At 40.1% G+C, this 22888-nt stretch overlaps 1 protein-coding gene across 2 annotated transcripts in view; it reads right to left on the reverse strand.

The window, feature by feature from the left end:
• The window catches only part of AXL (AXL receptor tyrosine kinase), a 114343-nt gene that overhangs the window by 61697 nt on the left and 29758 nt on the right, over window positions 1-22888 (reverse strand). For both annotated transcript variants that reach the window (XM_053721645.1, XM_053721644.1), the window contains exons 2-5: window positions 20837-21035; window positions 16177-16277; window positions 15860-16042; window positions 1200-1280 (exon numbers count right to left, since the gene is read on the reverse strand). In XM_053721645.1, the coding sequence (XP_053577620.1) occupies window positions 1200-1280; window positions 15860-16042; window positions 16177-16277; window positions 20837-21035 (564 nt within the window). The remainder of the gene's footprint in view (window positions 1-1199; window positions 1281-15859; window positions 16043-16176; window positions 16278-20836; window positions 21036-22888) is intronic.

Raw genomic sequence — 22888 nt, forward strand, 5'->3', positions numbered from 1 at the left:
TTAGCCACCACATAGCCTGTACAAAACAGGGTCTGATCTCACAATACTGTACATGGTCTTATTGCCCACACTGTATAATACAGGCTCTGATCCCCCCCCCTCCACATTGAAAATACAGGGTCTGATCACCCCCCCCCCCCCATTTGTTACTATTCAGGATCTGATCTCCCTATAATACAGGATCTTATCTACTCCACACTGTACAATACAGAGCCTAATCTCTCCTCACATTGTACAATTCAGGGCCTGATCTCCCCTCACATTGTACAATACAGGGTCTGATCTCCCCACACATTGTACAATACAGGGTCTGATCTACCCACACATTGTACAATACAGGGTCTGATCTCCCTCACACTGTACAATACAGGGTCTGATCTCACCTCACACTGTACAATACAGGGTCTTATATCAACTCACACTGTACAATACAGGGTCTGATCTACCCACACATTGTACATTACAGGGCCTAATCTCTCCTCACATTGTACATTACAGGGCCTAATCTCACCTCACACTGTACAATACAGGGTCTGATCTCACCTCACACTGTACAATACAGGGTCTGATCTCACCTCACACTGTACAATACAGGGTCTGATCTCACTTCACACTGTACAATACAGGGTCTGATCTCACCTCACACTGTACAATACAGGATCTGATCTCGCCTCACTGTACAATACAGGGTCTGATCTCACCTCACACTGTACAATACAGGGTCTGATCTAACCTCACACAGTACAATACAGGGTCTGATCTAACCTCACACTGTACAATACAGGGTCTGATCTCACCTCACACTGTACAATACAGGGTCTGATCTCCCCACACATTGTACATTACAGGGCCTAATCTCTCCTCACATTGTACATTACAGGGCCTAATCTCACCGCACACTGTACAATACAGGGTCTGATCTCACCTCACACTGTACAATACAGAGTCTGATCTCCCTCACACTGTACAATACAGGGTCTGATCTTCTCACACTGTACAATACAGGGTCTGATCTACCAACACATTGTACATTACAGGGCCTAATCTCTCCTCACATTGTACAATACAGGGTCTGATGTCCCCTCACCGTACCACAAAAGATTTGATCTTCCCTGCGCTGTACAAGGGGGGCTCTGATCTTGTCCAAGCTCTACAATACAGTACTTGATTCCCACAATGCACCACATTAAGGTTCCTACCTTTTACAGTAGCTGTTCTAGATGTAGTGACTCCTTTAGCATTATGAGCTTCACAGGAGAAAAGTGACGTTTTGTTGAGACCTGAAACAAAGAGATTCATTAGCGTGAGTGTGTAATCCCCAGACAAAATGCCACATTGGTACCCCTATCCCTTAAAGGGACATTAAACACTTTGAGGTGGTAATATAAAATGATAAATCGTATATATATATATATATATATAAAAATATATATATATATATATAGTCTGCAATATAATCTCATTATTTATTTTGTCCCCTTTTCCTGCAATTCCATTCTGAAATTGTGCGCTTTTCAGTTCCTGTTAGAAATTGAAGTGCAGAACACTGTTATATCCCACACAGTCACACAGTAAAAAATACATCTACATGTTATTCTTAGACAATTTTTTTCTTTGAATGCATCATTCTATCTAGCATTTGTTTAGGTCTAGATTACAAGTTAAGCGCAAATTATCGCTTATGTGAAAACAATATTTGCGCTCAAATGATTAGCGTGTGCTGGTATAACAAGTGAGGCGCAATGCAAATGCCACCTCGTGTTCGCATTGTACGGAAGCATTGCGCTAACGAGAGCGCACTTACATAGGCTCCAATGGGAGCCTTGTTCTGATGCCATCAGACACGGCACAGAACCTAGCACAGCGAAGGGGGTAAATCGCACAGCAATGGGCAGCAATTTTAAATAAATATGTATATGAATAGCGTTGGGTTCTGAACACCTTGTTGCAGGCCTGCGACTAGCCTACATGGTTTACATGTTTTTACATGTTTTTACATGCTTCTTTTTAAACATTTTTGAAAATAAAATTTATTCTTGCTTTTAAGAAAAAAAGACTCTTCACAGTATTTCTCTTTTTTTTTCTGGAGCTGCGGGATGATATAATGTTTTTCTATATGAATATATACATATATATTTATGTGTTTATATAAACATATTAACACATAAATATACATATATATAAGCATATACATACTGTATATATTTACAGGGAACACACAGTTCCCATAGACGCAAAGTAAAGGCCCACAGCTGCCAACTTTAGCCCCTTATAACTGCTTTGTGCAGTTACTTTATTAAAAAATAACCGTGCTACCATTTTAAAACCCTGAGTGATAGCTTAATGTAAAATACCTCCTATGCTTAAATGCATTACAAATTTCAGGCAGAAAGAATTAAGAGGCAGTTAAGAGTGTTAAATCACTGTTTATGTTTGTTTTGGGCAACCAAAGAGGTACAATTTATTTATTTGTTACTGGCAGCCAAGGGGTAAAATAACTGCTCACTTGTGAAAAATCTACATGATCGGATCAAGAGTGGGGGCTAAGATACAGCTTTTAGGGGGGCATTGTGTGACCATACTTCAGTACCTACTATTGTGCCCAGTCTCCTACAGATTGCCCAGTATTATTGAGGAGTGTACAGTATATTTTACTGTGTACATAGAATACCATTTCCTGTGCTATTTCAATAACTTTAACTCTTCTGTAAAATATATATTTTTTTAATTATGTTATATTTTTAATGGAAATTAACATTACAATTTTTTACATTTCATACAGTTTATAAATTACGGGTTTTTTTGCGTGAGCCGTATTGTAATGTAATCATCGCCTTCATCTACCAATTAAATTGAATTAAAGTGTGTTAGCGCGCGGATTACAAGTTGAAAGTAAAGTTTACTTCTGGCGGTGTTTGCGCGTTAGTGAAAACACTAAATAGCGCACCACTTGTAATCTGGCCCTAAGGGGCCGATTCATCAAGCTCCGTATGGAGCTGTATGCAGCTGTTTCCGCACGAGCCTAGAGGTTCACCGGAAACAGGAGTTAAGAAGTAGCGGCCTTAAGATCGCTGTTCCTTAACTCGTTTGCCACCTCTGAGGCAGCGAACAGCAATCAGCCCGATCAAATACGATTGGGTTGATTGACACTCCCTGCTAGCGGCCAATGGTCTGCAGGGGGCGGCATTGCACAAGCATTTCACTAGAAATGCTTGTGCAATGATAAATGAAATTATAAATGCCTGTCAGCATTTATCTTTGTGTGGCAGACATGATCTGCCACAGCGGATCATGTCCGTCCACTCATTAATAAATCGTCCTCTTAGTCTTCAATAGGCTCTTGTGTGCAATAAGATGTTTAACATTTTTAGACCCAACAAAGAACTGCATTTCTAAAGACCAGCAAAGTAATTTAGAAATAAACATGGCAGTGATTTTGCCAAGATGGTTGCCATACGTCTAACAAAAATGTGTGCAGTGTTATCTGGTGGCAGCCATCTTTAAAATCTGTTGTAATTTTTATAGAAGATCAAGATACAACAGGTTAATACCACTATCTCTGCTAAATAAAATCTCTATCTTGCCTGCCCCTGAGTGATTAATTTGTTATATTGTATCTGTTTACATAGCATTTCTACAGAGAATAAGTTTGTTATTCATATTTTCAGGATTGGCGGCTGTTTCTATAGGCAAACACAGCTATTTCAAATAACAAAATAAGTGTAAAGTAGCTGTTTGAAAACAATTAAATGCACTCTAACAGGTAAAATGGGCCACCATTAACACATTCAAGGGGAGAATATGCCCCTTTAACTAGCACCCAAGCATAACATTTGAATTATGTATGTTTATTTCACTTTAGAGTTCTCTATGTTAGCAAGATGTGAATGAATCTGTTATATGTATGGGGGAGGCCTGCATAACCTCTGCCATGTATTGTTAAGTGTATTAATTGGCACTGTACGTTTTTATGACACATTTGCCCAGAGGAAATAGTTTTCAATTCATTACAAAGAGACAGAAAATCTCTCATGTTATAAAATAGAGTTAAAATGAAATAACACCCCCACACCACCCTATCCTACTCACTAATACAAAGAGACTTAAGTAATGTATATAATACGTCCCCTGAGGGCAGCAGGTTATCCTGAAAAAACAAAACACCTGACTCTCACAAATGGGAACTTGTTTCCTATCAGTTAATTAATTTCTGAGAAGGCCGACATTGCTGCTGCATGTGCTGTACCTGTGCTGTGTATAGTGTCATGGTGTAGTAGTGTGTGTGAGGGGGAGGCCGGCACTACTGCTGTCTGTGGTGTACCTGTGCTGTGTGTAGTGTTATGGTGTATTAGTGTATTAGGGGAGGCTGGCACTGCTGCTGTCTGTACTGTTGTGTAATGGTGTAGTAGTGTGTGTGTGAGGGGGAGGCCGGCACTACTGCTGTCTGTGCTGTACCTGTGCTGTGTGTAGTGTCATGGTGAGTAGTGTGTGTGAGGGGGATGCCGGCACTACTGCTGTCTGTACTGTTGTGTCATGGTGTAGTAGTGTGTGTGAGCGGGGAGGCCGGCACTGCTGCTGTCTGTGGTGTACCTGTGCTGTGTGTAGTGTTATGGTGTATTAGTGTGTTAGGGGAGGCTGGCACTGCTGCTGTCTGTACTGTTGTGTAATGGTGTAGTAGTGTGTGTGTGAGGGGGAGACCGGCACTACTGCTGTCTGTGCTGTACCTGTGCTGTGTGTAGTGTCATGGTGTAGTAGTGTGTGTGAGGGGGATGCCGGCACTACTGCTGTCTGTACTGTTGTGTCATGGTGTAGTAGTGTGTGTTAGGGGAGGCTGGCACTACTGCTGTCTGTGGTGTACCTGTGCTGTGTGTAGTGTCATGGTGTAGTAGTGTGTGTTAGGGGAGGCTGGCACTGCTGCTGTCTGTACTGTTGTGTAATTGTGTAGTAGTGTGTGTGGGGGGGGGTGGCTCTACTGCTGTCTGTACTGTTGTGTAATGGTGTAGTAGTGTGTGTGAGGGGAGGCTGGCACTGCTACTGTCTGTACTGTTGTGTAATGGTGTAGTAGTGTGTGTGATGGGGAGGCAGGCACTACTGATGTCTGTGCTGTACATGTGTTGTGTGTAGTGTTATGGTGTATTAGTGTGTGTGAGGGGAGGCTGGCACTGCTACTGTCTGTACTGTTGTGTAATGGTGTAGTAGTGTGTGTGAGGGGGAGGCCGGCACTACTGATGTCTGCGCTGTGTGTAGTGTTATGTTGTATTAGTGAGTGAAAGGGGAGGCTGGCACTGCTGCTGTCTGTGCTGTACCTGTACTGTGTATATGTGTCATGGTGTAGTAGTGTGTGTGAGGGGGAGGCTGGTACTTCTACTGTCTGTGCTGTTTATATGTGTAAATTTGTAGCAGTTGTGTGAGGGGTAAGAAGACACTTCTGCTATCTATTCTATACCTGCACTGTGTATAGTGTCATAGTGTAGTAGTGTGTGGGAGATGGAGGCTGGTACTGCTGCTGTATGTGCTATATATATATATGTGTAATTGTGCAGTAGTGTGTGTGAGAGGGAGGCTGGTACTGCTGCTGTATGTGCTATATATATGTGTAATTGTGTAGTAGTGTGTGTGAGAGGGAGACTGGTACTGCTGCTGTATGTGCTGTATAAATGTGTAATTGTGTAGTAGTGTGTGTGAGAGGGAGGCTGGTACTGCTGCTGTATGTGCTGTATAAATGTGTAATTGTGTAGTAGTGTGTGTGAGAGGGAGGCTGGTACTGCTGCTGTATGTGCTGTATATATATTAATTGTGCAGTAGTGTGTGTGAGAGGGAGGCTGGTACTGCTGCTGTATGTGCTGTATATATATATGTGTAATTGTGTAGTAGTGTGTGTGAGAGGGAGACTGGTACTGCTGCTGTATGTGCTGTATAAATGTGTAATTGTGTAGTAGTGTGTGTGAGAGGGAGGCTGGTACTGCTGCTGTATGTGCTGTATAAATGTGTAATTGTGTAGTAGTGTGTGTGAGAGGGAGGCTGGTACTGCTGCTGTATGTGCTGTATAAATGTGTAATTGTGTAGTAGTGTGTGTGAGAGGGAGGCTGGTACTGCTGCTGTATGTGCTGTATATATATATATATATATATATGTGTGTAATTGTGTAGTAGTGTGTGTGAGAGGGAGGCTGGTACTGCTGCTGTATGTGCTGTATATATATTAATTGTGCAGTAGTGTGTGTGAGAGGGAGGCTGGTACTGCCGCTGTATGTGCTGTATATATATTAATTGTGCAGTAGTGTGTGTGTGAGAGGGAGGCTGGTACTGCTGCTGTATGTGCTGTATATATATTAATTGTGCAGTAGTGTGTGTGAGAGGGAGGCTGGTACTGCTGCTGTATGTGCTGTATATATATTAATTGTGTAGTAGTGTGTGTGAGAGGGAGGCTGGTACTGCTGCTGTATGTGCTGTTTATATATTAATTGTGTAGTAGTGTGTGTGAGAGGGAGGCTGGTACTGCTGCTGTATGTGCTGTATATATATATATTAATTGTGCAGTAGTGTGTGTGAGAGGGAGGCTGGTACTGCTGCTGTATGTGCTGTATATATATATTAATTGTGTAGTAGTGTGTGTGAGAGGGAGGCTGGTACTGCTGCTGTATGTGCTGTATATATATATTAATTGTGCAGTAGTGTGTGTGAGAGGGAGGCTGGTACTGCTGCTGTATGTGCTGTTTATATATTAATTGTGCAGTAGTGTGTGTGAGAGGGAGGCTGGTACTGCTGCTGTATGTGCTGTATATATATATTAATTGTGCAGTAGTGTGTGTGAGAGGGAGGCTGGTACTGCTGCTGTATGTGCTGTATATATATATTAATTGTGCAGTAGTGTGTGTGAGGGGTAAGAGGAAACTGCAGCTGTATGTGCTGTATATATATTAATTGTGTAGTAGTGTGTGTGAGAGGGAGGCTGGTACTGCTGCTGTATGTGCTGTATATATATTAATTGTGTAGTAGTGTGTGTGAGAGGGAGGCTGGTACTGCTGCTGTATGTGCTGTATATATATATATATTAATTGTGCAGTAGTGTGTGTGAGAGGGAGGCTGGTACTGCTGCTGTATGTGCTGTATATATATATTAATTGTGCAGTAGTGTGTGTGAGAGGGAGGCTGGTACTGCTGCTGTATGTGCTGTATATATATATTAATTGTGCAGTAGTGTGTGTGAGGGGTAAGAGGAAACTGCAGCTGTATGTGCTGTATATATATTAATTGTGTAGTAGTGTGTGTGAGAGGGAGGCTGGTACTGCTGCTGTATGTGCTGTATATATATATTAATTGTGCAGTAGTGTGTGTGAGAGGGAGGCTGGTACTGCTGCTGTATGTGCTGTATAAATGTGTAATTGTGTAGTAGTGTGTGTGTGAGAGGGAGGCTGGTACTGCTGCTGTATGTGCTGTATAAATGTGTAATTGTGTAGTAGTGTGTGTGAGAGGGAGGCTGGTACTGCTGCTGTATGTGCTGTATAAATGTGTAATTGTGTAGTAGTGTGTGTGAGAGGGAGGCTGGTACTGCTGCTGTATGTGCTGTATATATATATATATATATATATATATATATGTGTAATTGTGTAGTAGTGTGTGTGAGAGGGAGGCTGGTACTGCTGCTGTATGTGCTGTATATATATTAATTGTGCAGTAGTGTGTGTGAGAGGGAGGCTGGTACTGCTGCTGTATGTGCTGTATATATATTAATTGTGCAGTAGTGTGTGTGAGAGGGAGGCTGGTACTGCTGCTGTATGTGCTGTATATATATATTAATTGTGTAGTAGTGTGTGTGAGAGGGAGGCTGGTACTGCTGCTGTATGTGCTGTTTATATATTAATTGTGTAGTAGTGTGTGTGAGAGGGAGGCTGGTACTGCTGCTGTATGTGCTGTATATATATATTAATTGTGCAGTAGTGTGTGTGAGAGGGAGGCTGGTACTGCTGCTGTATGTGCTGTATATATATATATTAATTGTGCAGTAGTGTGTGTGAGAGGGAGGCTGGTACTGCTGCTGTATGTGCTGTATATATATTAATTGTGTAGTAGTGTGTGTGAGAGGGAGGCTGGTACTGCTGCTGTATGTGCTGTATATATATATTAATTGTGCAGTAGTGTGTGTGAGAGGGAGGCTGGTACTGCTGCTGTATGTGCTGTATATATATATTAATTGTGCAGTAGTGTGTGTGAGAGGGAGGCTGGTACTGCTGCTGTATGTGCTGTATATATATATTAATTGTGCAGTAGTGTGTGTGAGAGGGAGGCTGGTACTGCTGCTGTATGTGCTGTATATATATATTAATTGTGCAGTAGTGTGTGTGAGGGGTAAGAGGAAACTGCAGCTGTATGTGCTGTATATATATTAATTGTGTAGTAGTGTGTGTGAGAGGGAGGCTGGTACTGCTGCTGTATGTGCTGTATATATATTAATTGTGTAGTAGTGTGTGTGAGAGGGAGGCTGGTACTGCTGCTGTATGTGCTGTATATATATATATTAATTGTGCAGTAGTGTGTGTGAGAGGGAGGCTGGTACTGCTGCTGTATGTGCTGTATATATATATTAATTGTGCAGTAGTGTGTGTGAGAGGGAGGCTGGTACTGCTGCTGTATGTGCTGTATATATATATTAATTGTGCAGTAGTGTGTGTGAGGGGTAAGAGGAAACTGCAGCTGTATGTGCTGTATATATATTAATTGTGTAGTAGTGTGTGTGAGAGGGAGGCTGGTACTGCTGCTGTATGTGCTGTATATATATATTAATTGTGCAGTAGTGTGTGTGAGAGGGAGGCTGGTACTGCTGCTGTATGTGCTGTATAAATGTGTAATTGTGTAGTAGTGTGTGTGTGAGAGGGAGGCTGGTACTGCTGCTGTATGTGCTGTATAAATGTGTAATTGTGTAGTAGTGTGTGGGAGATGGAGGCTGGTACTGCTGCTGTATGTGCTGTATATATATTAATTGTGTAGTAGTGTGTGTGAGAGGGAGGCTGGTACTGCTGCTGTATGTGCTGTATATATATATTAATTGTGCAGTAGTGTGTGTGAGAGGGAGGCTGGTACTGCTGCTGTATGTGCTGTATAAATGTGTAATTGTGTAGTAGTGTGTGTGTGAGAGGGAGGCTGGTACTGCTGCTGTATGTGCTGTATAAATGTGTAATTGTGCAGTAGTGTGTGTGAGAGGGAGGCTGGTACTGCTGCTGTATGTGCTGTATAAATGTGTAATTGTGTAGTAGTGTGTGTGAGAGGGAGGCTGGTACTGCTGCTGTATGTGCTGTTTATATATTAATTGTGCAGTAGTGTGTGTGAGGGGTAAGAGGAAACTGCAGCTGTATGTGTTGTACATACAGCTGCTTTTTGTCCCCTAAAATAATAATTTCTAACCATATTCTTTTCAATGGATTATAATACTACTATGAACTTCAGATAATTTTATATATTGTTACTATAAGTTGTATAGATTGATATTATGAATTGAATTAAATTTACACTTTTATATATTTTTGATAAAATGAATTACATGAATTTGCTGCTTACTTTGTGTTCATCTAATTGTCGCTACTATAATGCTGACTGGAGCTTGCTATGCATAAAACGGATAGCTGGATAACGGATCAGCAGCCTTTGATGAAGTGAGGAGGACCTCACGAAACACATTAGGCCACGCCCACTAATACCGTAAGATCAGTTTGGAAGCAGTTACCCCTCCAGCCGGCTTAGAGGGTACCCCACAGTGTCCGCAGTACCTTTGCTGAAAGCTGTTCTGAGAACGTGCTTGGTTGATTGGTGTAGATCACAAAGAACTTGTCCACAGAGTGATTTCCCTTCAGCCTGCAGGATAATAACTGGTGATCGCAGAGACTTCTTATTTATGCCTATATAATACCTCATAACTGTTTGAGGGTATATCATGTGAGTTTGCTGAACTTGATAATTCGGCCCCTTAGAGTGGTTTGCGCTCTGTCTTTCTCTTTTGTTTTGCCCAGAGGTGTTCCAGCACCTGACAGATTAGGAGCTGCATTTCCACCTGGATTGTTAACCCTTTAAGGACTCAATAACGGACCTTTACACACTGCTCATTATTTTATGGTTTGTGAGTATTTTTATGTGTATATTAGAAATTATTTACTGAATGTCAGTTTTTATTTACATTATTTGTATTCATGTCATCTGCTATTTATTAGTAGTGCTCATACATGTGTGTGTGTGTATGTCTCTCTGTCTCTGTTTAGCTTGTTGTTCTTCCTCAGCTCAGCAGGAGAGAGCGGATGAACTCTCTGGTTTTTAATCCAATGAAAAAAGTTAAAAAATAACTGAGAAAGGATGTAAGGAAGAGTGGGAGGGAGAGAAATGTATAAATATCTTTAGAGAGAGAGCATGAAAAAGAGAGGGAGAGGATGAGTAAGATATGGAATGAGTGATCGTTAAAGGGACAGTGTACACCAATTTTCATATAACAGCATGTAATAGACACTACTATAGAGAATAATATGCACAGATACTGATCTAAACATCCAGTGTAAAACTGTTTAAAAACTTACTTAGAAGCTTCCAGTTTAGCTCTGTTAAAAAGGTAGGTGGAACACCCACTGCAAGTGGGAAAAAGCAGACACTCCCCCTCCCCCTTCCTCTGCAAATGAAAAGACTCTTTACATAAACAGGAGCAAGCTGGACTAGGTATACCCCGGTATTCTCCTAAAACTTTGGGGCTTGGTTAGGAGTCTGAAAATCAGATTAATGTTATTTAAAAATAAGCATAACTATACATTTAAAAAAAAAAAACTTGTATGGGCTATATAAATAGATCATCTACAAAACATTTATGCAAAGAAAAATCTATGTATAATGTCCCTTTAAAGAGAGAGAAAAAAGGGAGACAGACAGTAAGAGAATTACTGAGAGAACATTGGCTTTATTAGTGGTCTGAAAGCCTCTTAAGTTGTTTACAATGTTTATACCCAACAAATATCTTCATTTCTAAACACCAATAAACTAAATTAATTAATAAACATGGCGCTGGTTTTGCCAAGATCATTGCCACAAGTCTGATAATAAAAAAGCTGGCAGCCATCTTAGAAATCTGTTGTAATTTGTAAAGGAGATTAAAGAAGAACAGGTTTATACCACTATCCCTGCTAAATAAAATCACTGCATTGTGTGTGTATGTGTGTCACTGGCATTAATGAGGTTAAATCATTGTTTCATGTGTGTTATTAGCTCAGAAGGGGTTGATTTAAATAGTATGAAATCAATGTTGTGCAAGTTTATCTGGCAAAACTAGAATTATATTATTGAGTTATATCATTATTGTAAACCAGTAAGGTAATATCATATTTTCACTAGCAATAAATGAGATAAAATGTCTGGTCTGTGTGCTTTACTTGCAGCTAAAGGGGTACAGTCATCACTGGTCTGTGTGTTTTATTGGCAGCCAAAGGTGTACAATCATTACTCTGTGTATATTATTGCCATCAAAGAGGATACAATTATTGCTACGTGTGTGTTACTGACAGGCAAGGAGACTACATCACTTTTGAGTGATGCAGGCAGTCAAAAGAGTATAGCCACTGATTTTTACTGGTAGCCAAAGTGTAAAAAGTGCTCATATTTGTTTTCACTCATAGCAAAGGGCAATCAGTTGCTGATTTTTTATTTATTTTTTACTGGAATTCAAATGGATAAAATCATTGATTTGTGCCTTACTGGCAACCAAAAGGTACAATCACTGCTCACTCAGTAGTAAAAAAAAACAAAAAAAAAAACATCAACATTGAGAAAGAGAAAGCAAGGTATTGATACAGAGAGAGTGAATGAGACATAGGGAGGAAAAGGGCAAAACATACTGAAATAGAATATCAGATGCTTTAAAAAAGTAACTAAAATAAAATGGACAGACATCACTCAGCTCCTGTGTCACCACAGCATAGTATCTCTCCCTGCTGCCCTCGTCTCTCAGTTCCAGATGTTCCCTTCTTAGACACTACATATGGATCGGCTCAGCACCCACCCTCTTTCCAGGAGAGACCGAGACAAAAACACAGCTGCCTTGTGGTCATTGCAATGACATCAGCAGGGACAATTCCCAGTGTTTCTGGCTCCTCCTATATAATGTTACACATCTGGAGAAAATAGCAAAATGAGCACATTCCCACCCAAATAAAAGCTACAGACATGTTGCTCCTTAGTAGGGACTGAGACCATAAACAGTCACCTTCAATAGTACATTTTTATCAGGGACTGAACTCAAAAACCTGTCAGTATCCTTAGAACATTTTGGTCCTAGCCATAAACATGCCACTGTCATTAGTGCACTTTGTTCCTAGCAGAGACTGAGCCAATGAACATGCCACTGTCATTAGTGCACTTTGTTCCTAGCAGAGACTGAGACCATAAACATGTCACTGTTATTAATACACTTTGGTTCTAGCAGGGACTGAGCCTATAAACATGTCACTGTCATTAATACACTTTGTTCCTAGCAGAGACTGAGCACAAAAACATGTCACTGTCAGTAGTACACTTAGTTCATATCAGAAAATGAGACCATAAACATGTCACTGTTATTAATACACTTTGGTTCTAGCAGGGACTGAGCCTAAAAACAAGTCACTGTCATTAATACACTTTAGTTCTAGTAGAGACTGAGCTTATAAACATGTTACTGTCATTAGTGCACTTTGTTTCTAGCAGAGACTGAGCCCAAAGATATGTCACTGTCATTAGTGCATTTTGGTTCTAGCAGGGACTGAACCCATAAACATGTCACTGTCATTAGTACACTTTGACCCTAGCAGGGACTGACTCCATAAACATGTCACTGTCATTAGTACTCTTTGTTCCTATCAGGGACTAGACCTATAAACATGTCACCCACTTGTAATCAGCCCTTAGGGCTAGATTTAACAAGCTGAGGCGTACAGGGGTGCATTGAATTTTGCCGAAAGGCGAAAGGTTAGGAAAGCAGCTGCCTGATGACCGCTGCTTGTTAAATACGGCGAGCAGGATCTCTTGTGAGAACCTGCAGCTGTAGGGGCTCAAAGGCTGACGAAAAGCCTTTGATAAATCGACGCCTTAGTTGTATCTCTAGGAAAGTTGCAAGCCTGGCCTCTCCCCCTAACTACCCCCCCTCCCATTCCCTGGCATATGTCAGTGGAAATTATGAATTTCCTTAAAATTCCAATAAAATTCTAGTAAGGAAATAATTAAACTCTAAGAATAGGATACAAACATTCCAGAGACAGAACAAGTACAAAATAAAAATGATTAATGAGGGATTTAAAGTACTGTGCATATGAGATAAAGATGAGATCTGTGAGGTTTAGGAAAGCTCTGCACATGTGAAGAAGAGACCTGTGAGGTTAGGAAAGCTCTGCACATGTGAAGAAGAGACCTGTGAGGTTAGGGAAAGCTCTGCACATGTAAAGAAGAGACCTGTGAGGTTTAGAAAAGCTCTGCACATGTAAAGAAGAGACCTGTGAGGTTAGGGAAAGCTCTGTACATGTGAAGAAGAAATCTGTGAGGTTTGGGAACACTCTGTACGTGTGAAGAAGAGATCTGTGAGGTTTGGGAAAGCTCTGTACGTGTGAAGAAGAGACCTGTGAGGTTTGGGAACACTCTGTACGTGTGAAGAAGAGATCTGTGAGGTTTAGGAAAGCTCTGCACATGTGAAGAAGAGACCTGTGAGGTTAGGAAAGATCTGTACATGTGAAGAAGAGACCTGTGAGGTTAGGAAAGCTCTGTACATGTGAAGAAGAGACCATTGAGGTCTGGAAAGCTCTGTACATGTAAAGAAGAGACCTGTGAGGTTAGGAAAGCTCTGTACATGTAAAGAAGAAATCTGTGAGGTTTGGGAACACTCTGTACGTGTGAAGAAGAGACCTGTGAGGTTTGGGAACACTCTGTATGTGTGAAGAAGAGATCTGTGAGGTTTGGGAACACTCTGTACGTGTGAAGAAGAGACCTGTGAGGTTTGGGAAAGCTCTGTACATGTGAAGATGAGACCTGTGAGTTTGGGACAGTTCTGTACATGTGAAGAAGAGACCTGTGAGTTTGGGAAAGTTCTGTTCATGTGAAGTAGAGTATTTTGAGGCAGTGTCTCTCTCCTGTTCTATCTGAGCACTGTTGGAATTTCTGTGTCAAGACATCTGGAAAGATTCCAGCTTCATTTGTCAACAAGACCGTGTTTGTGTTACTAATGAGTTTCCTTCATTAGAACAATATGTGGCCTCATTAGCATCAGCGTATTGTCTGCAAAGTGGGGAAGGTCAGTTGTCTAAGTTCACAAACACTTTGAGGCAGGAATTGTAATGAGGCAACTGTCTTTAAAATATGTTATTTGTTACAAAAGTAGGGAGAGATGAGATGCCTGAGATAGAGAGAGAAGCGGGTGTGGAGGTATGCAGAGAGAGGGGGAGGACAGATGGTGAGGGAGAGAAAAGGAAAGAAGGAGAAAGAAAATAAGTTAAAGAAAGAGGGAGAGAAATAGAAAAATAAGGAAAAGAAGAAAGAGAAGGAAAGATAGCAATAAGGAAAAAAAAAGAATAAAATAATTAAAGAGGAGAAAGCAAACAAGGGAAAAAAAAGAAGAGAAAAAAACTAACAAAAGAGAAATAAAGAAAGGAAAAGCAAGGAAAGAACAAAAAAATGATAAACTGACATCTGGTGCAACAAAGCCATCACTGTCAGCATCAGAACAGTGCAATGTAATCATTAAACTCTTAAAGGGACATTTAAACACAAATTGTAGGCTGCGTGATAATGTACCACCAGTTTTATTTTGTCAAATGAGCATATTGTTAAAGTTATTTTATTCTCTGAATTTTCTGTCCCCCAGAACAAAATAGCCCTTGCTATCCAATTACAAACTAAAATACATACATAGCATGTTTTGTTGTTTGCACATGTGCAATTAGGTAAAGAGATTGAGGTAGCCAAGCACTTATTCAGCTTATTATTAACAAGTATTTAAAAAGGTGTATATTCTTTTCTAATCTCCATCTAATATATATATATATATATATATATATATATATATATATATAAACTACATAATATTCCTACTGCTTTTGCAAATAATGCTTTTCCTATCATGATTGTTGATGCAAAACTGATAATCCACCTTGGGCTCGATTTATCAATCCCTTCTCTACCTTTTTTGGTTTGCTTGAGCACCTGTAGTCAGGATTTATCAAGCAGCGGTCATCAGGCTACTGCTTCCCTGCCTTTTTCTCTCATCCAACCGGGGAGAATGGCAGCTCCTGCCCGCGTGGGCAGGGGGCGGGGTTGCACGCAAGCGCACATGAGGATGGTTAATCCGCTGCCCACCAGAAGAGAAGCTGGGGGCAAACAGGGGAAAATAAGTATGCCCCTGTCCTTCCATGGATGATAAATGGAGCCCTTGAAAGAGCAAAGGCATGTAGACAAGGTGAGGGAGGGGGAGAGGTAAACAGAAAATCAGATAACAGTATTAACCCAAGCCTTACTGGGAAAAAGTGGAATAACTTAAAGCACATTTTTCCAAATGTATTTTACAGCAAAATTATGTATATTGCAATAATGTTATACTTTCAATAATACATTTTTTTGCATTATTAAAATGTTGAGTTTAAATGTCCTTTTTTTTTATTTAACACACACATCTTGGTTACTACATCTTCTTGCTTTTTTGATCTTTGAAACTGTCACTTTATGTTTCATCCCTCTCTCGTTCTGTAAAATGACCACCATACTGACCAAAATTAGCTGTCAATGTAACCCTCACTGCTATTCCCGTACTAACCCCCTGGCAAACCTCACTCACCACACCCATATTACCTTATCCTAACATTTTTTTAGCAACATACCTTTTATTTCCAGGACTGAAGGGGTTAATGCCAAATGGTCATAAAGAGTATTCAGGGGTACGCCATCCTGCAGCCATATAACATTCACTGGGTCTGGGGGCCCCTGGGCATTGCAGCTTAGGTTAAAGGCTGTATCCGGGTAAGTGTGATGATCTTGTGGTTCTTCACTGAAAAATGGCAGACCTGCAAGCATCGTGTAAACAAGGTCAATCAGTGGGCTGGATTGTATAAATTAGTATCAGTGTGAGTGTGTGTCACCATGTACACGTCATATAATTTTTAGTACATAAAGTTGCTTTCTTGTTGGACACACATACCTTCCAATTCCAAATATGCCACACGAGACAAAATCTTCTCTCCCTCTATAGCAAGCGAACATTGATACTGCCCAGCGTCTGACAACTGCAGAGAAGGGATGCTGAAAGAGGATGTGATATTAAAATGGTTGAACTGTGGTGATTTAGCTATGTGTATGTATAACTTGGTATACATAGATATATACTATGTTTCAAAACCACAAGGCCTAGAAGGGATCCAGCCTCACTAGGCTAAATTTTAGGTGCTACTGGTAGGAGGGAGGAGATTTGGGAGCACCAGTGAGTGTTTTGCAGCCTCTAAACCAAGGAGCCAGGGACTAATTTTAAGGCACCAGTGGATCCCTAACAACTGGGTTTGTTGATTCCTGAGGAATCGCAGAGAGAGGCTTAAAAGGCAGGAGTGTAGTGATATAGTGTTATGCGTGTGGGTCACTAGAGCGATAGCAGAGAGACTTCCATAACAGGATAGAGTGTAGTGTTAGAAAGGAATGTATGTAGGTCAGTATAGGAATAGCATTGAGAGAGTTTTGCATGACAGGATGGAGTGTAGTAATAGATAGATGTGTGTGGGTCAGTATAGGAATAGCAGAGAGACCTACATAGCTGAATAAAGGTATAGTAATGGAGATATGTGTGTGGGTCAGGATAGGAATAGTGGAGAGGCCTATATGGCTGAATAAAGGTATAGTAATAGAGTGATGTGTGTGGGTCAGTACAGGAATAGCAGAGAGGCCTATGTGGCTAAACAAAGGTATAGTGATAGGGTGATGTGTGTGGGTCACTACAGGAATAGCAGAGACTTACATAGCTGAATGAAAGTATAGTAATAGAGTGATATGTGTGGATTAGTAGAGGGATAGCAATGACGTTTGCATGACAGGACAGAATGTAGTGTCAGAGTGGTTTGTGTGGGTCAGTAGAGGAACAGCAAGAGGTCTCCAGGGTCTCTAAGATGTAGTGCAGTGATAGCCAGGAATGTAAGTTGAATTAAAGAGGAATAGCAGAGCGGCCCGCATGACAGGATCACATTTAATTTTAGAAATTTGTGTGGATCTGTAGAGGAATAGCAGAGTAAGTTCTACAAGATGTGATGGAGAGTAGTGATGTGTTTAGGGAAGTATAGAAATAGCAAATAGGCTTACTTGGTTGAATAAAGGTTTAGGAGCTGATTTATCATCGGTCTGTCCGACATGATCCGTTCAGCAGATCATGTCCAACAGACATTGATAAATGACGACAGCATACGCTGTCAGCATTTATCTTTGCACAAACAGTTCTTGTGAACTGCGGATTGATGTCCGCAGCCTCAGAGCAGGTGGACCAGTTAAGGAGCAGCGGTCTTAAGACCGCTGCTTCATAACTGCTGTTTCCAGCGAGCATGAAGGCACGCGCGGAAACAGGGGCATCAGGGGCCATTCGGCCCTTGATAAATCTGCCTCTGTGAGTGATGTGTGTGGGGTCAGTATTTTAGTAGTGGAAAGCATTTTATAGTTGGGTGGAGGTGCCATGCTGTGTTAACATGTTCAGCACAGAAAGAGTAGAATGTTCATGTACGGATAGAGCAGCGTTTGTCTTTTTTATGTAAGAATAGAAAAAAAGAGCTACAGGCAGAATGTATATATAGAGGCCAAATTATTAAGCTCCGAATGGAGCTTGATGCCCCAGTTTCCGCGCAAGCTTTTAGGCTCGCCTGAAACAGCAGTTATGAAGCAGCGGTTTTAAGACCGCTGCTCCATAATTGGTCCACTGCCTCTGAGGCTGTGGACATCAATCTGCCCGATCCTATACGATCGGGCTTATTGACACCCCCCGCTAGCGGCTGATTTGCTGCAAATCTGCAGGAGGCGGCATTGCACAAGCAGTTCACAAGAACTGCTTGTGCAATGATAAATGCCGACAGCGTATGCTGTCGGCATTCATCGATGTCTGTCAGACATGATCCGCTGAGCGGATCATGTCGGACAGGCCGATGATGAATCGGCCCCATAGTGTCAGTTAGTGACATTGCATTTTTGTCACAAGGACGGGCTACCTACTTGCTCACAATGTACATCCAGTATTGTTTGCAGTAATATTAACTTTGGTTTAGTTCCTTTGTAAGTACTTTATCATATGTCTGCCAAGTCTCTTGTTATCACACATTTGACTGCTTTGTTAGCCTTAACCAAGGTTGCCAGTGGATATTAAACATAAACTTAACTAGGACAAAAAAACAAGGTTACACTAACAACATTTCAAACTCTACTAAAGCAAGATATCTACTAGATATTTTTCTTTCATTTCATGGAAACCCTCACTCTTCTTGTGAATCATGCAAATATGTCAAACCATTTTCCTTTTTTGCATGCTTTCACATTCTATGGTTTCTAATTTATACATACTCTCACACCATGGCCAAATTCTAAGAATGGTATTTAATCCAGCTATGATTTCCATCTCATCTGTAAATTAGACATACTGAGGTCCATTATTTATTTCAAGGTTATAAGACTATACCCCCCCCCCCTTAAGTTAACAATGGAAGTTTTCAATCATGCATTGCAAGTTCTCCAAAGTTTACATAATGCCCAAAGTTTGACTTTAATTTCATCTCTGGAGCTGGTAATATCCCGTAAGCTGAATATGGCAAATGACCATCTTGTATCATGGGAAAGTCTCTCTGCATGAGTGAGGTGGCCAGCTGAAATAAAGATGTAATCTGACTCCTAAATATGCATCATATCCCTAAAATCTATCTCTTAATTTCTACAAGAGAAAGGTTGTTCTTAAGCTCTCATTAGCATCATGACTACATTATACTTAGTTGAAATGATTTTTATTACCGTAAGTACAACAAATACAGGTCACATTGTTCATATAGTACAAAACGAATCCCCTCCGCCATCCCCTTAACAGAAGCTTTGGTCCATCACACATTGATCGGCTATGGAGAAGTTATCTAAAAGTCCATTAGCACATGAAAGCAATCTAATAGAACTATTGTGGCAAAAATCTTTAGTCCTGTGTTGTTGAGTAGCTAACTATATATCTAAGTTTTTAAGAATGCAGCAAAGGGAACAGCAATAGGAAACAAATCAGACAATTTCTCTCTTCTCCCTTCTCCGCACCCAACATATTTTCTTTATATGCATTCCCCCCCCTTCCCCCTCCCCCCAACCTCTCAAAAACCAAACATAAACCAACATAAAATTAAATTACCAACAACTTGCCTGTCGCCTCTCCTCCCTTGCAGCAGATCCGGGGAAAGGGCCCCCACCAGTTTTTAAGCATAAGTCAAATCGCAGTCACCTGAGGACTACATTATACTTAAAGGGACACTGAACCCAAATTTTTTATTTTGTGATTCAGATAGAACATGCAATTTTAAGCAATTTTCTAATTTACTCCTATTATCAATTTTTCTTCGTTTTCTTGCTATCTTTATTTAAAAAAGAAAGGCATCTAAGCTTTTTTTAGGTTCAGAACTCTGGACAGCAGTTTTTTATTGGTGGATGAATTTATCCACCAATCAGCAAGGACAACCCAGGTTGTTCACAAAAAATGGGCCGGCATCTAAACTTACATTCTTGCATTTCAAATAAAGATACCAAGAGAATGAAGAAAATTTGATAATAGGAGTAAATTAGAAAGTTGCTTAAAATTTCATGCTCTATCTGAATCACAAAAGAAAAAATTTGGGTTCAGTGTCCCTTTAATATCTGCATGAGCAAGATGGTCAACTGTTGTCAGCATAAAAAGACCCGTCTTCATCTCTATGTGAGTGAGGCAACTTTCTGTTTTTAGGCAATCTAATATGACTGCTAAATGAACACTTCATCATAAAATAGACCCTCTTCATTGCTATATAACCAAGGCAGCCAGCTGATATCAAGTGAAGATTTAATCTTACTGCTAAATTAGAATTTGTTCATGAAAAGGTTCTCCTTGATCTCCTCATGACAAAAGTGTCTGTCTTATTGTCAAGTAAACATCTAATCAAATCTCTTTATAAAAAGGTTCATCTTGATTTCTGCATGAGTGGGTCAACTCTACTCAAGTAAGGTGGTCAACTTATGCCAATACATAAATATAACATATCAGAGTTTCGCATGACTATGTGGTTACGGAATGTTCCTTCACCTCTACGTGAAGAATGAAACTAACGACAGAGAAGGTAAAAATAATTAAAATGTTAATTGTTATTTTATATTAAAAAGGGTTCAACATATTCTCCATGTAAGTGAAATGATCAGCTAGTGTCAACTGAAGATCTAAAGAGACGCTTTAAACACCATTTCTTTTGATATAAAAGGTACCTGATCACTTTGTAAGATGACCTACTCATCTCGCTATGTAAAATCTTCTACTTATATCAAGTAAAGCAATAGAAAGAATACTGGATGAACGTTTGTGGGTGCTGAAGGATCCCACACAATACCTGTATAAGTAAGGCGGTCAGGTTATACCAAGTCAACATATCAGTGTACATCTCTTGTGGTAAATAAGGCCCTTGACTTATAGTTGAAAAAGATGGCCAACTAGTAATCTATTAAATCACCTAAGTCAACAACTCGCTATTGAAACTTCCAACTTATATCTACATAAATAAGGTACTCAACTGAACATTTATACTAGTAATGTCTCATCTCTGTTCTGCATGATGTAGGTTTCTAACACCTACCTCAGCATACTTGTGGCTGTCCAATGTTCATCATCCAGTGGTACTTGGATTTGGTTGGTGTCAGCTACCTCCAAAGGTTCTCCATCTCGCATCCACTCCACATCAGGTGTGTCTCCAACTCCCTTAACAGTGCATCTAAGAATAATGTCCTTTCCAATAGATGATGTGATATTGGAGGGGTCTTCTGTAAAGGTGAATTCTAGGGGGAAAAAAGAGTGGAGAATTAATAAGAATTTTGTTTCATTAAATTGGTCTTCAGTACTCTGCAACTGAGGAGTTAATATTACCTCTACATTCATTTTACAAAAAGGTATTACCAAAATAATATCTCACATTGACATGGTAGAAAAAAATATCTGACTACAATATTGCACCTGTAAGATCAATGACTGAAATATTATTTAAGGGGAACTCCAGTAAACCCAGACCTTACTGAAAATGTAATTTCAATCACAATATAAAGTGAGCTTTGCAATGTTTTATAACTCTGCAGTTAGGGTTATGGTTAGGACTAATAATAGGGATATACCAAGGGTTAACATTAACCCATTGGATCAAAGAAAAGCAATGAAGTCTCCATATTTCTCCGACTCAGTTATCACCCTTATACATAAGAAAGGGATATGTCCGGAGGAATTATCTGCCTATCGCCCAATCTCCCTGTTAAATCAGGATTATAAAATTCTCATGTCCGTGCTGGCAGATAGACTTAAAAAAGTTGTGGGAAATTTGGTACACACAGATCAGGCGGGCTTTATCCCAAACAGGAACTCGGTGCGAAATATGAGAGTACTAACAGTTTTGGACCACTTTCACAGGGCCAACCAGGGAGGCAGAAATATGGGCACTAATAGCGCAAACAGGGATGTAGCATTAGTCACAGTAGACGCGGAAAAAGCCTTTGACTCCATTGAATGGAATCATCTTATAACTTCTGTCGGAAATTATGGCTTTTCAGGTCACCTGGTTGACCTGGTGAAAGTGGTATACAACAAGCCAAGATCGCAGCTCCTGGTGAATGGGGAATTATCACACTATATAATCTTAGAAAAAGGCACACGCCAAGGTTGCCCATTATCCCCGCTGCTGTTTGACCTTGCACTGGAGCCCCTTGCAGTATACATTAGACAAACAATACAACCAGTCAATGTAAGTAGGGAGAGCTTACTTATATCTCTCTACGCAGACAATATACTTCTTTTTCTACAGAATACCGCAGAAACTATTCCAAGATTTTTTGGAGATTATAACAGAGTTTAGTTCATTTTCGGGGTACAAAATTAACTCTAAAAAATCTGAGTTATTATGGTTAAATAAAACTAGGCAAAGTATAAATCATATCTTTAGGGAAGTTAAAATTATTAACTATCTAGGGATTAAGATTAGTAGAAATCCTAGTGATTGGTACCGATTAAATTATAGTGAGTTCTTTGAGAATATGCAGTCAGAATTAAATAAATGGGACTTTTATCAGCCAGATGTATGTTAATAAAAACAATTTTATTCCCCAAGATACTATTTCTCATACAAAACCTACCCATATTTATAGTGAAAAAAGATATTGATAAGTATAATAAAGCTTGTACCACTTTTATTTGGGGGACAAAGAAGCCACGAATATCTCTGGAGAAAATGAGTAATATCAAACAATATGCAGGGTTCTCGATCCCAAACATTAAGTTCTACAACCTTGTAGCTCTGGCAAAATTTGGAATAGACTGGTTGACCAAGTCAGAATATGTAACGTACTATAATCTAGATTCTGAGCTGATTACTCCATTTCGTCCACAAGCCATATTGCACTGTCCGTATAAGAAATTACCATAAAATGTCAGTGTAATGTTAACGTTTACTAACATCATTCGAGGATGGCAGCAATATTGTAGGTTAATTGGGCAGGAATTCCGTGTGTCTCCATATCTACCTATTATAGGCAGTGTTGATTTCCCAGCAGGGTTCAACAATAAAGTGTTCCAAGGATGGAGGGAGAAAGGTCTGATTCAATTTGCCCAGCTTAAAGACGAGAGAGATGGGAAGACGCAAACTTTTCAG

Source organism: Bombina bombina, chromosome 7 (genome assembly GCF_027579735.1).
Source record: "Bombina bombina isolate aBomBom1 chromosome 7, aBomBom1.pri, whole genome shotgun sequence".
NCBI lineage: Eukaryota > Metazoa > Chordata > Amphibia > Anura > Bombinatoridae > Bombina > Bombina bombina.